The 15,062-nt window shown below is 35.4% G+C and overlaps 1 protein-coding gene across 4 annotated transcripts in view; it reads left to right on the forward strand.

The window, feature by feature from the left end:
* The window catches only part of MBNL1 (muscleblind-like splicing regulator 1), a 222,235-nt gene that overhangs the window by 43,110 nt on the left and 164,063 nt on the right, over positions 1–15,062 (forward strand). For 3 of the 4 annotated variants that reach the window (XM_011958971.1, XM_011958972.1, XM_011958973.1), the window contains one exon: positions 9,676–10,642. The exons of the other annotated variant lie outside the window; for it this stretch is intronic. In XM_011958971.1, the coding sequence (XP_011814361.1) occupies positions 10,469–10,642 (174 nt within the window). In that variant the 5' untranslated portion in view covers positions 9,676–10,468. The remainder of the gene's footprint in view (positions 1–9,675; positions 10,643–15,062) is intronic. 4 annotated transcript variants of the gene reach the window in all.

Raw genomic sequence — 15,062 nt, forward strand, 5'->3', positions numbered from 1 at the left:
TCAAAGGATATTTAAGTTACATTGAAGTGAAAATAGGAGTTGTCAATGCATGTCTTTGTTTTGTGGCGTATCTTAGTCTTATTTTAAACCAGGGAAAACCAGCTGGGTCTTGAGTCACCGTTAGTCAGTGAAAACATTTTTCTTGTTTGTGAGCATATGTGAGTTTATTTTTTTTTTTTTGAAAAAAAGTCAGGTTAAACTGACATATAGTGTTATGAAGAATAGATATTATGAGGAATATATTCAGTTAACATTGGTATATTTTTTAAAGTATGTTTGAGATTATTCGTAAAAAGTAATCCTTAAGGTCAGTTGTATAAGTCAATAGAATTATCCATAGGATTGTAATGTGAAACTGTGTAGCACCTATGTGGCTTGAGTATTTGTAAGTTTGGAATAAGAAATACGTTAGTGAAATAATAGGGACTTTTACTGATTATATGGAATGGAGGAAGTATTTGTGTATTATGTTGTGTCATGAGAAGTTCACTAATTTATTTTTTTGGGATACATTTGAGCAATTCCATATTCATTCGTAATTGGTTTTAGTCATTGTATTCTGAAGAATAATTATTTTAGATCTTTTTATTTTATTATAGGCATAGATTTTTCTATACTTTTCTCATAATGATTAATAAATCACATATTTTGGGCCATATTCAATACAAATAAGCTAATACAATTTTCCTGATGGAGGTTATCATGCAAGGTTTAAAATCAGACATTTGGAAATTCAAAATCTATTTGTTAAGATAAAGCTTGTGTGGTCAGATTTAGTGGGTAGTATTGAGGGCAATTATCACATTCAATTTTTAGAAATTTTGAACGGTGTGGCAACTATTAAATTTGATCCTAATGAGATATGCTTTATACTTTGGGCAGGTTTTTTAAAAAAATTATATCTGTCATTTTTTTCACATGTTGATTTTGTAATTTATCCTACTTGAGTCTGCTAAAATAGAAAACAAATATAGGTTAATTATGGAGAAGATCTTATGACTGTTGGTTGTGAGAATGATTTCTGTGTGAGAGAGAATGTTGGAATAGAGGGGCAAAGAGGTACAAAATGCAGCAAATTTCAACAATGTATGAGGTGCTGTGGAAATATTTTCTTAGTTCTCTGATGGATTAACTTCATACTTAGTTTTGTATTGTGCAGTAATGTCATTAGGGATGCACAGATGAATTTGGTACCATTTTTAAAGCAGTGAACATCATATTTTAAAATGTTTTAGGCAGGGATGCCACCAACCTCAGCAAGAAGCTTGGTGATGTTCAGCAGATACAGAGGTTGAATATGAAAACTATGATTTTGGCCCTTAGTTACTGTGTCAAATAAAATTATACTCATTTAAGTAAACTTTAGAATCAAAGTCTATAATCAGGGCATTGTAATGGGAATTACAGTATTACTGTGTATTGCATTTCATTTAGCGTTCACATTTTTGTTGTGTTAGTTCTACATTGACAGATTTGGATTGGGTCACTGTACCATTCTTCCTGAAAATTGCCAAGATGATGAGATTTGATTTTTCTACCATTTAGTTCTTGAGCACATAACAGCATGTTAAATTTTGCTGTAGTCTGTGTTCTGATAACCTATTTACTATTTTTAAATATTAAATGATATGTACAGATCAGATATGTCTACCTGAGGCTAACAAGATAATGTCTTTGTGTAATATATAGGTAAATAAAACACTAATTAGGAATAGTGCTTTCTCTTGTAGAACAATTAAGTAGCATTCATAATTTTATCTCATTATACCTTCTTGTATAAGGAAATGTTAAAATACTTCCTCTTTGAATAGCATCAGAAAAAATGCAGTGTTTCTTTTGCTGGAATTGAAGACTGGTTCTGTCAGAAATTCACAGATAATTATTTAAATATTTTAAATTTGCAAAGCCACATAAATCTGTTTCAAATATTCTGTGGCTCAAAATATCTTTCTTCAACTTCATAATCAAGGAGGTATTTAAATATGTTGCTATTTTAACTTAATCGCCTCATGTTCTCTTTCCAGTGAGTGACGTTTGATGCTGGTTTCATTCACTTATAAAGGTGACATCCCCAGGGTACTAAACCGTATAGCTTAAGCATTGTAATTTGTCAAAAATACAAACTAGTCTGATATACTAAGAAAAATATTCAGTCATATCACAAATATTAATTGTTTGCTTCCTCTGGGCCAGGCACTGTTTTGGTGATCTGTTTCTATTAATGAAGAACTAAGGTAACAACTGCCTTCTCTTATGGAGCTTACATTTTTGTGGCAAAGGCAAGTGATAAGCAGATAGCGAGATAAGTGTGCAATATTAGTCTGCTTTCTTCACAGTACTACGTAGTATTAGGTGGGTTTTTTTTGTTTGTTTTGTTTTTTGAGACGAGGTCTCACTCTGTTACCTAGGCTAGAGTACAGTGGCTCAGTCATAGCTTACTGCAGTCTTGAACTCCTGGGCTCAAGCGGTATTCCCATTTCAGCCTCCCAAGTAGCTGGGACCACAAGCACATGCCATCATGTGTGGTTATTTTTTTAAAAATGTATTTTCTATAGAGATGGGGTTTCACTATGTTGCTCAGGCTGGAAGTGTAATGTTATGTACTTCTCTCAAAACAAGTCTGGACTGCTGTTGGGAGGAAAGGAAGTCTGGGTGCTCTGGATGGTGGGCTGAAAATCTTCCAAGAAGATAACTTTGCAGTAGGGACTTGGACGAAGGCCTATTGGGGTATAGAGCTAGTATGCAAAGTACAGTGATTCATTGTAATAATTATCTTCTAGTGAGCTTAAACCTTTTACATTTTTAAAAATTTTGCCTGATATAGGAATTAATTCAAAATTCACTTTTAAATTATTGCCTGTATAGAAGCTTTATGTTCTGTTTTGTCCTAAATATAAATACTTAAGGATCAACAATCATTTTCTAATTTGAATGCAGTTTAGTTGCCTCTGGAATTCTAATCTTTGGCAGTAGTATGTCACCTAAACAACACTCCTTCATTATCCTTCCTACAGTAGACCACTAGGTGATTTAGGGAACCAAACTGTTGAATGGATCAGAATTCTAAAAGACTATTTCGACAGACCTTAGGCTACTTATTTGAGTTAGTAAACACAGTCTTCCTTTCTTGGCAGCAGCTAGTCTGAAATGTGTCAGACCAGCAGGCCACATTGGCATTCTCTATGCCATTCCAGAGGATGTGTGATTGAAAGTTATCTTTTTCTTTGCAGTATTGCTAAAACTTAGTCATTTACATATCTCCTTCATGATTTTTATTTATATATAGTCTGTTATGTATATATGTGTGTATATATGTATATATTCTTTAAATATTTTTAAAAAATTTATTTAATTAATATATATATATTTTTCAGACAGGGTCTCACTCTGTTGCCCAAGTTGGAGTGCAGTGGTGTGATCATGGCTTACTGCAGCCTTGACATCCTGTGCTCAAGCAGTGTTCCTTCCTCAGCCTCCCAAGCGGCTGGGACTACAGGCATTTGTCACCCTGCCTGACTAATTTTTGTATTTTTTGTAGATATAGGGTCCTTCTGTGTTGTTCAGGCTGGTCTCGAACACCTGGCCTCAAGCAATCCTCCACTTCAGCCTCCCAAAGTGTTGGATTACAGGCGTGAGCCACGGTGCCTGGCCCTTTAAATTTGTAAATTAAACTAATTTCTTCCTAAGTTATAATATTGATGTAATCACAGACTGGACACACTAGTTTTAGCATTCTCATCCATCTGTTAGAATGATGTTGTTTGTCCATCACCTGAAATTGCCGTGGGTCCTGCTGGTAGTGTGCTTACCCCTCACCGAGAAATACGTATCTCTGCTTTTTGCTATGTGGAGTTGAATAGTGCTGAAGACTGCATTAACTCATTCAGATGACAATTCTTCCCATATAATATATATATATTAATATAATATATAACATCTTTGTTACTCTACTTAGCACCTTAGTGAATACAGAGATAGCTGTACAGCCTCCAGAAATGCTAAGTTGACTGTGTATGGAGATCTCTGTTAATATTTGGGACAAACCCTGGGAATAATTGTGTGAGCAAACTTAATTTACTAAAGAACTGCATTGCTAATTATGAACTTGTTGACACCAGTAAGCCAGGGGAAGAAGTTGTGGTTTTGGGCAAGGGTTTCTTTCTTATCAACTCCAAACTTACAGGGTGAAGTTAGCCATCTCTTTCAGTTACATTAAAACTGCCTTACTAAACAAAAATCATAATAAAGAACCTCAAACATGACTTGTTAACATCTTCACTATATAACTTATATCAACATTAAAAGCGTATTAAATAAAAGTCTTCAAAATTACCAGCTAACTACTCTGGGATGTAATTGGACTGATTGCCTTATTTGCTTTAGAAGAACTTTTGAAATGATAAGTAAACATATGTGAGCAAGAAATTTAACCTTGCTCATAGAGGCCGTCCTGTTCTCCAGAAGAGAATTTCATTTTCATACCTTGTAAACATCTCTTTTTCTTCTATAGCAGTAGATATGTGACTCTTAAATAGGCCTTCATATGAAGCCAAATATATATATGTAATCTTTAAGAATAAGTGTTCAAAGAATAAGAATAATTTCATTCTTCTTTATCCTTTTCTTGGTTTTTTATTATCTCTGTCATTTCAAATTGTTATTTCTTTCCTTTTTATTTTCTGCCTTATATTTATCTTAAAGTAGAATTTATACATGATTTCTGATATCATTCAAGAAGAAATTGGTTCTTATGGAGGAATATTGGTATTGTAGACGATATCAGATAAAGCAAGAAACTCTATAGCGTTTGGAATTTGATCAGTAGGTTAAAGAGGGACTGCTGTTAGCTATTATTCAGATTTTTAAGTTTGATTCTTACAATATTTTTGTTGTTCAGAGAAGTTTATTATAATGTATTGAAATATAGGCCAGATATTTACCTCAGAAGCAATGTACCCATTAGTACTTATCTTTGAAGTAGAAATATTTCCTTTAATAATTATTTAGAGACAAAATTTATTTTAGGCCAAATATGTTTGCAAGAATTCTCACAATCTGGACATTACCCACATATATTTAAACGTTATATCTATCTATAGAACAAAACTCCATTACTTAGTTAAAGGAATGTTTTGTGAATTCAATATTGATCCAAATTCTATAAAATCTTAATTTACCAAAAGAGATTTCTATTTTTTGAAGTTCTTTTTTTTTAAATATAGATAAGACAATAATCTGATATCAGTACTTTAGTGAAATCAATCTATAGGATATAATTTGAGTTTGTTGCCCACAGTGCCGTATATCAAGGGCAGGCACATACATTATCAAGTCCAGCTAGACTAATGCATAAAGGCCAGTATTTGTTTTAATTGTTCAGTATCTATGCCTGAACTAATTATTAATATTTTGATTATCATCCTTGTCTATTTCCTTTACAATTAAATGGTACAAATCTATGTTTATAATTCTTTCAATAGCACTTTTGAAGCAAATAGAATTTTGTCTGCTACAGAAAATAAAGATAATCAGAACACTGATTTGCAAGCATTTTAGTAATCAAAGTTTATTTTGTACTTGAGTGGGACTGTCTGTAACCTGGCAAAAAGGAAAAATAATCAGCTCTAGAAATTAATTGTTAGTTGTATTTAGATATGACTACCAAGCAATGCAGATCTTTCTTGTGGTACCAATCTTCATATATATATTGTCTGGATGCTATAGACATGATTAAATAATCTGTTTCGTCAGGGTTGGGACCACATCCTTTTATACGTGTTTATTTCTGTAAGTATGAATAAAGTTTACTCATTTATCAAACATTTTTAAAAAAGGTCTGTTATGTTCCAAGAACTGTGTGATGGGGAATGTTGGACCTACAACTTGTTGTCAGGGCATATATAACATTGAGGGGGAGAGGTACAAAGAGATACAAAGTATCAAAAACATTCTGAGATGGAATAATGTTTAGCATAGTTGGCCCAGCCCTATAGAGAAGGGGATTTTTGAACAGCAGTTTAAACAAGGAGAAGAAATTTGCCAAGTTGCAGGGGTGAGGAAGTGTGTCAGAACAAACAGGGAGTTAGCATGTAACAAGTCCCAGGAGCTCACACATGCCTTGGCACCTGCCAAGAACCCTCAGCAACTCCTCTCCAGGCGGGGGATACAAGAGGTACAGCACTGGAGAAGCAACAAGATAAAATGTGTCAGTTTGTTAAAAGGGAAAGGTTCAAGAAAGAGGGAGTTGTAAATCATGTTACAGGTCAAGCAAAGGGCAAGAACAAAACATAGTCTTTGGACTTGGCTTTCCTGACAGCATTGATGACCTTTGCTGAGCAGTAAAGTAATGGGTGTGAAAGTCAGACTGATAAGGATTCAGAAGTGAATGGGAAAGGAAGAAGCAGAAAAACAGCATGGTAGATATTCGCTTGGGAAGGATGGGTTAAGTACATTAGGGAGAGGAGGATGCATAGCCAGGGCAGGGTCCTCTTCCTCCTGCCATGTCACCCTCTGCATTTTGGAGTTACTTTAGTACATTTGTAAGCTAAGAGAAGGAACTGCTGAAAGACAAAGTGCATGTATAGAGGAGGCAGAAAGAGAAGGAGGTCTTGAGAATGAATGAGTCAAGGTGGAGGCTTGTGGAAGTTTAACTGTAGGCAGGAGGAGGGAGAACTGGGAGACAAAGAAACAGAAGGATGGGTTAACGACTCATAGATAGGAAGGTGGTTTCCTATCCATTTCATATGGCTATGAAATACTCATGACATATAATGTTATGATCCACTGTTGCTAATGAACATGGAGAAAGAGTAATGAAGTTTTAGAAAAGCTGCTGTGTGCAATGAGACAGGGAGCTGTCCAAGGACAGGGCTAGATTGTGAGGCAGTTTTGAAAGGGCCTACGTGACCCTGGAACATTATTTATAGAGGCAGTGATTGTGTGTGTGTGTGTGTGTGTATGTGTGTTCAAGTGTATGTTTGTTTCAGTGTGTTCATGTGTTGTATTCATATATGTGTTCATGTGTGTTTGTATGTTTTGTACCCTAGAGGTAATCCAAATCCTGATACAGTAATTGATAATTTAATTTACCAGTATTTTTGGAACTCCCATCTATTTTGCATCACTATGCTAAGCCATGGGGTTACTGAGATGAATAATATTTTTTCTGTCCTTAAAACCATATGGTCTAGTGGGTCAGTTATATAAGGAAATAAAACGCTGTATAGGGCATAAGTGCAGAGATAATTCAGAGAAGGTGGTATTTTAATATATGGATGAATAGAGATGGCGGTAATGACATCTTGGTAGCTTTTGGAGGAAGTGACATCTTAGTTGGCTTTAGAGGAAGAAAATAGTTACAGGTGAGGCACTTGAAGATTCTGAAGAGAAGGACTAAAGAGATTGTTGACCATGCAAGTGGTCCATTCTCAAGGCATGAAATCATTGAGTAATTCTTTGTGCAGAACAAAGATTCAGGAAGACAGACACAGCTTACACTTTATGATTGGACCTTTTTTTTTTTTAATATAGAAACTGGCATTAGGACCTAGAAGCTTTTTTGAAAACCAAAATATTTCTTGAACACTGGAATGAGGTTTTTTTTTGTTTTGTTTTGTTTTGTTTTTTTTTGAGACGGGTTGGAGTGCAGTGGCGCAATCTTGGCTCACTGCAACATCTACCTCCCAGGTTCTAAGTGATTCTCCTGCCTCATCCTCCTAAGGAACTGGGATTACAGGCGCCCGCCCCCATGCCTGGCTAATTTTTTGTATTTTTATTAGAGACTTTTTTTGTCATGTTGACCAGGCTGGTCTCAAACTCCTGACCTCGCTCGTGATCTGCCCACCTCGGCCTCCCAAAGTGCTGGGATTATAGGCGTGAGACTCTGTGCCCAGCCATGGTTGGTTTTTTTTTTTTTTTTTTTTTTTGAGACAGCGTCTTGCTCTGTCACCCAGGCTGGAGTGCAGTGGTACAATCTCAGCTCACTGCAGCTTCCGCCTCCCGTGTTCAAGTGATTCTTCTGCCTCAGCCTCCTGAGTAGCTGGGATTATAGGCACCACTACCATGCCTGGCTAATTTTTGTATTTTTAATAGAGATGGTGTTTCACCATGTTGGTCAGGCTGGTCTTGACCTCCTGACCTCTTGATCCACCCGCCCCAGCCTCCCAAAGTGCGGAGATTACAGACATGATCCACCATGCTCGACTGATTTTTTAAATCTCTATCAAAAGTTGTAGTCTTACTGTAGTATTTTCCAACTAGTTTTGGAAAGTAGGTTTTTTTAAGGAAAATTAGTGTTAAAATGGCAATATTAATCTTAAACAATTTTTAAGTTCTAGATGTTCATGTTTTTTAACGTACATATGTATTTATATCCTATACTTTAATTCCAAAAATTATAAACATACCATATGCCAACAGAGCAATTTTGGCTCATGAAGAAGTATAATCAAATACTAGTTATCATACTGTGTTATTGCCTCTTTAAAATGTGAAGATTTTACTTTTTAAAGCCTTATTTTCCTCATTGGCCACATTCAAAAAAAAAAAAAAAAGAAAAGAAAAGAAAAAGAAAAATCCTGATAGAGAAAGTAAGTTGTTAAAAGTAAAAATGCCCTGCTCTAAGTAGTCTTGTGGTGCTGAGTTAACTGATCCTCAGGCAACAGGGGATCCCTCATCCCCCACCCTCCAGCTTTGTTTGGAATTGTACTTCTGAAGTGCATCACGCTGCTCAAATCAAATTGCTCACTTAATATTTAATGTTTCTGCGATGGAATCACTTTCTCCCTTGAGGTTGACTTCAGATTTACCAGACACACTGACAACACTGCACTCCTTATTTTCCCCACATGACCTCAGCTTCTGCCTTAAAAATGTACAAATAAAGGATGCTTTTGTTCATATCTTGCCTGCCTGTGATATATTGACAAAGTGTCTGCGGGCTCAATGGAATAGTTTTACAGTATGAGTGCTGCTTTCAGTGGAGGGGCAGGACTTGGGCTTTAGAAGGAAGTGAATTGGATAGGTCAGGAGAATGTACCATTTGTAAACACCCCTTTCCTTTTTTATTCACGTGTCAGGACAGCAGGAGCAGGCTGTTCAGTGCCCGTCCCTGCACAGAGCCAGAGGGAAAGCAGCTTGGAAGTCAGCTGCAATTTTTAAACCTTAGTTTTTATTCCCCGGTAATGATCTTCAAGTGCTTAGACTTGTCTGAGAAGCTGTTTTGAAACTAACATGGTTTAGTCCACTAACTGCATGTTGGGTAAATTCAAAACCCACATGCTCGTCCTCTTGCAGTGGAATAAGTCACATCTGATGGACATTTTCTGTGCTTATAGCATAGTAATGAACGTCTGACAGGCGCGACCTTTCATAAGACAACCCACACTATTGGCTTTCTGCCCAGAATATTGCTGCAACACTATCTGTGATTGGTTATCTCTCTACCATGCATTGCTTCACAAGGGGAAACGGCCCCTTTTTTTAATAAATCTACGATGGCTGGCTGCAATATGCCTCACTGTAAGTATTTTGTGTGTGTATGTGTGGGAGAGAGAGGGAGAGAGAGAGGCTGACTTGAATATTACTTAGTCTGGTATCACATGGCAAGGTTGTGATACTGTAGGACATCAGTGAAGTGCTACTTAGTAAATCTTAACCTATCTCTTTTTTCTACAGGTTGGTACTAAGAAGTGCCTTTCCTGACGTCTCTGCTGCTTGGAACCGCTTCTAGAGCAGTCTCTGCTTTTGCCTTGCTTGCTGCCAGCTAGACTGTGACGACAGCACATCCACCCTCCACCTCTAGCCCAGACACCCCCATTTCTACTTATAATCAAGAGAAAAGCTCTAAGTATCTGGCATTGCCCTAGGCTGCTTTAGTGTTAAAAGAAAAGTTTGCTGAAAAAGTAAGATATCTTCTGCCAGGAAATCAAGGAGAAAAAAAAAAATCATTTTCTCGATTTTGCTCTAAACTGCTGCATCTGTCTATGCCAAACTAATCAATACCGATTGCACCACCAAACTCCATTGCAAATTCAGCTGTGAGGAGATTCCCTTTCAGACAACTTTGCTGAAAGCAGCTTGGAAATTCGGTGTCAAAGGGTCTGCCACGTTTTCATGCTTGCATTTTGGGCTCCAAATTGGCACTGGGAAGGGGTTACTGAGAGCACAAGGCTGATATCAGGCCCTACTTTTAAACGTTCATCTACTTACAATCCTAGTATTTCTCTAAAAACCAAAACCTCTTTGAATTAACAGTTTCATGCTGTGAATTTCTAGTGGGAGATCTTTTCCTTGATATTGACGACACAATTTTCCATGTACTTTTAAAGCAGGGAGTGGGGAAAAGTATTTTGAGGGGACATTTTCATCATCAGTTCAGCTTATTTTTTTTTTTTGGTTATTGCTCTTTTTTGGGGGGGTTGGGTTTGTTGGTTTCACTGAAACATTTAACTACCTGTAAAATCTAAACATGGCTGTTAGTGTCACACCAATTCGGGACACAAAATGGCTAACACTGGAAGTATGTAGAGAGTTCCAGAGGGGGACTTGCTCACGGCCAGACACGGAATGTAAATTTGCACATCCTTCGAAAAGCTGCCAAGTTGAAAATGGACGAGTAATCGCCTGCTTTGATTCATTGAAAGTGAGTAACTATTATATTCTTTTAAGGATATTCAATGATTGAATAAGGGGGATATGGACATACAGTTCTCTGCATTTGGGATTATGGATTGCTTTGCTCATAGTTTAGTTATACAGTGTGTTGATGATGTTGGGCTGGGGAACTTTACGAGAAGCAACAGAATCAAGTCTGGCCAAACTTTGTTATGAATAACTTTATCAGTTCTTTCATTCTGTGTTTTTTTTTTGCTAGAGCAGAAAGTGTTGACATATTTTTCATTTAGTAGTGGCAAAGTGTCTGTCTGTGCCTGGAAATGGTAAATGTAGCTACATGTGAGTGTTTAGCCAATGCATATATTATATGTAAGGCCATGGCAATAGCTGAATGAAGATGATTTTTATTTGTTGGTAAAGGCATTGTACAGTTGCAAAAGAGAAGCAGGTTTAAAATCAGCTAAACTTGGATAGACTTTTTACTCTTTTAATATTTTGACATTTTGGATTTTCTTTTTTTGGTGGGCATTTTAAGGCCAGAGCCACGCATTTTGTGGAAAATACAACTAGAAGTAAGGTGCTGAACTGCTGCTGCAGCACCTTACCTGAGGGACAAACTTTGTTGAATGTGAGTTTTATAAATAAGTAGAAACTCATAAGTACTATTGTTTATTGGAATTTTCCAGCTTCAAAAATTCTAAAGTGAATTAACTTAGTAGTTTATTTTCTGTTAGATCGTGATTATGTTTTTATTTGTAATAGTCTTAGCTAGAAATGTTAAAAGTTAGCTTTTGTGAGCACCATAATACTAAAATATTTACTTTAGTATTTCTTGGCATTCAAAAATGTCATTGGATTTGTAATTCAGGTATCATATTTGAAAATGAGTCTTTTAAAAGATAACATAAATGTCTTTATTTTGACACACAAGGTCAAGACTAGAAATGTGTTCCTGGGTACTTTCAACCTACTTGGTTTAATCAAATTGCTTTTGAATATTAATATCCTAATTTAATTCTTTGAAGCTTTGAGAAGACACTATCACTTCTACATATGTAGAGAAGTAAAAGTCTCATAGGTCCATCTTGTCTTTACAAATATATAGTGCTATATAACGATCTTTAATAACATCAGGGTGAGTTATGAGTTAATTGTTTCAGTTCATTGTTTCCTGGTCCAGTTTAGGCTGTTCATTTTGCTAAAGTTTTTGGCAAAGCTTCCAAGAACATGATCTTTAGAGTTGAACAGAAAGGAGGTATTAACAACAAAAATATTTTAAAATGTTAGATTATTTTTAATGTCATAGTCCTAAAGATCAATAAGCAAAAGTCATAAACTCCCATTGAGACTTTCTTCAGCCTTTCCTTTGAGAGGCATCAGTGAAGGGCACAGTGGTTGTACCTCCGTGAATGTGTATTCCTAAATTCATGCCGGCTGAATTCAGGTGTAATTAGAGACTGAGACCCATAAAATGAGGGCCAGAGAGCTAATTACTCTTGTCGGTAACCAGCTGTGGCCATAAGTAACCCTGTTTTGACCCAATTAATAGTAAATCCAGTTTTTAATCCTACAGACAGTTGATGGTGCACACGTAGCTGCAAAGTGAAGGACATTAAATTTTGCTGTGACATTGAGTGTTTTCACAGAAGACCTGCCCTTACAACATTTGGAAACATTGTGAAACATTAATATTCAGTTGCCACCTTTCCATCTCAAAATATTTTTTTTTTTTAGTTGCTGCTCACTTATGGCCACAGAACAGTCCCTTTTTGAGTAAAGCAGCAAGGTTGCTTAATGCCATGCTGTGTGGTTAACAACATTCAACTGCCACATCAAGGCCTTTAAATAATTTCAAGATTTTAAATGTATTTGTGAAATGAACTCATTACAGCAGCTAATCAATGCAAACTTTGTCCTTTTTCTTTGTCTTTCTAAGATAAACTGAATTTAATTTAAATTTAAATCACAGTGTCTAAATCTTGATAAAATACTTTAAATTTGAATAAGAGGAAAAAACCCCACAAATTTATTTATGATGGAGCTTCATACCCAGGTAAAAAGCTTCTTAAATGTTAGTAAAATAACTATGTTAAGAATTAAAACAATTTTGAATATGCAATTAAGCATTTATGTTAAAAAACATGTTTCTTGTGTGTGTGTATATATTTATAACTGACACATGTGATTCTTTGTACAGTATTTAGAATCCTTCCCTTCAGATAGCAGTCCTCTTGTATTCAGTCTTGTGGCTAAAATAGATCAAAAACATATTTTAAAACTGTTAAAGTAACTGTATGACTCATGCTTGAAGTTCTGAAATTTGGGAGCGTTATGAGGTTTCCATGCCAGTAACCGCTAGATCATTTGCATTCTCTCACAGAGTAAACGGAAAAAAATTTAGAAAACTTGTAATATCCTGAGGTCTTTAATAAAATGTGTCCTGTGTATTGCTTAAATCCATAGTCCAGCCTTTTCTGAGTTCTTGAGCCATGAGATGGAGGTGGCCTGTGTAATCTACTATTTTTAGAAAGTTAGGAAAGCAAACCAAATACTCTCTGAGAGGACCCTATGAAATGGCTGTACCCTTCAGCTGTGCTGCTTCAGACTTTGGCCAGGCTCCCAGGTGACTTACGTTAATAGCAGACTTCTAGTTAGAAGAGGAGAATTTATTTCATTAAAAAGACAGAAGTCAAACAGTTCAAGAAAATATTCATTTATGTAAAAGAAGTCAATTGGTATGTTACAAAGATAATGGGAAGAAAATTAGCTGATAGTATTTTAGTTGCATACTGATGATTTTAAGGTTTAAATAATTAGATTTAAATATACCATATGAAAATGTCGAATTCTGTATTGTAACAAATCTATTGCTAAGTAAAATGAGAATACATGATAACAAGGAATGTAGGTATTTATTAAGAATATCAGAATTAGAATGAGAACAATAAAAGAGCAAAAACTGTAATAATGTGTGCTAGTATATAAACAATAATCTAAATACTTAATTTCTCTAGTTTTCCTTTTACAGTTGTAGTTTTAATTTATAATAGTTTAAGTGTATATTCAATCTGAGACTTAAATTGCTTACAAACTATAGATTTAGGTGTATTAGGTATTTCAGAAATCCAGAACATTTGCAAAGGTGCATTATTTGATGCCAAAGAGGATTATGTTCCCCTATGGCTTGTGAAAGATTTAGGAAAAAAGAAAAGAAAAATATTAACACTGCACGCCACCATTAGAAAATTATATTTCAAAAATGATGTTTCAAATAATACTTAGTGACAAATTGCCTATTCAGTAGTGAGCTCTCAACTAAAATTTAGGGAGTCAATGTAAAGAAAGCCTACAGAATGTATTTTAATATTTGCCAAGTTATTTATACCCTCAAAAAAAAAAAACTTTTACGATATGATCAACAGAAATAGACTTATTGTTTACTGAATTCTATTTCAAATACCTGTCCATTTTTCAGGTACTAGGGATGGGAGGAAGAGAATATAACCTTTATATTTACTGTTTAGCAAAATTCTAGCAAAAAAATCTAGCAAAATTCTTTTACCTTTGAAAACTTTAGTCACTTGTTCCTTTATCAAATTGAGCAATTTTATTTAAGATAATTAAAATTTATTTTCGCTATATACAATGATATCTATCTATAAATAGCACCCCGATCAGATTTATCATAGACAAATTTGAGATCAGATTCCACTGCAAAGTGGCATAGAATCAAGGACACTGAGAACAGTTTTAAAGAGCCTCTGCAGACTTAGCAGAATATATGAAGTATGGAAATTAGGTATTAGAGGGCACACAAATATATGTACATACAGGTGAATGAACAACTAAAACACTCAAAATCAGTAAGGCAAATCAAGTATCCAGATGGTCACATATGGATTGGAATGGCATAACTAGACATGATGAAGTAGTCCCAAAGGTGTTTATAGTTAAATTTTAGAAGATGGTCTGTTGCTAGCGTGGTTTACGCTCAGTCCAGAAATTGCCTGTGATGCTGCTGCTGTTCTCTCTAAGCCCCAGGCATAGGCTTTTCATTGTATTTTAAAAGTGAGTTTCACTGATAATCCTGATAAAATATCTGCCAGTTTTAGGCTAAATATGCAATTTTTAATCAAAATTTTGATCTAGTAGGGTCCTAATTGGAATGAGTGTTACCAGGAATTGTTTTTGTTGTTTGGTTTTTACCACTGGTATCTCCCATGTATTAAAACTTTGACAGATTATTATATATACTGTGCTGGCACCTATATTCAATGTGTTTTTCCGTGACAGATTGACATATCACTTCCTTGTTTTCTCCTAATGACTCTGGAGATGAACTAACTATAAGGCATAACCTGCACAGCAGTGTGTTTCATGTAAAAGCTCCCTAAGCAGAAACTTCACAACTTTGTAAAGAATACCCTGTGAATATACTGCAGTGTCAT

The sequence above is a fragment of the Colobus angolensis genome, unplaced genomic scaffold (assembly GCF_000951035.1).
Source record: "Colobus angolensis palliatus isolate OR3802 unplaced genomic scaffold, Cang.pa_1.0 Scaffold48, whole genome shotgun sequence".
Lineage (NCBI taxonomy): Eukaryota > Metazoa > Chordata > Mammalia > Primates > Cercopithecidae > Colobus > Colobus angolensis.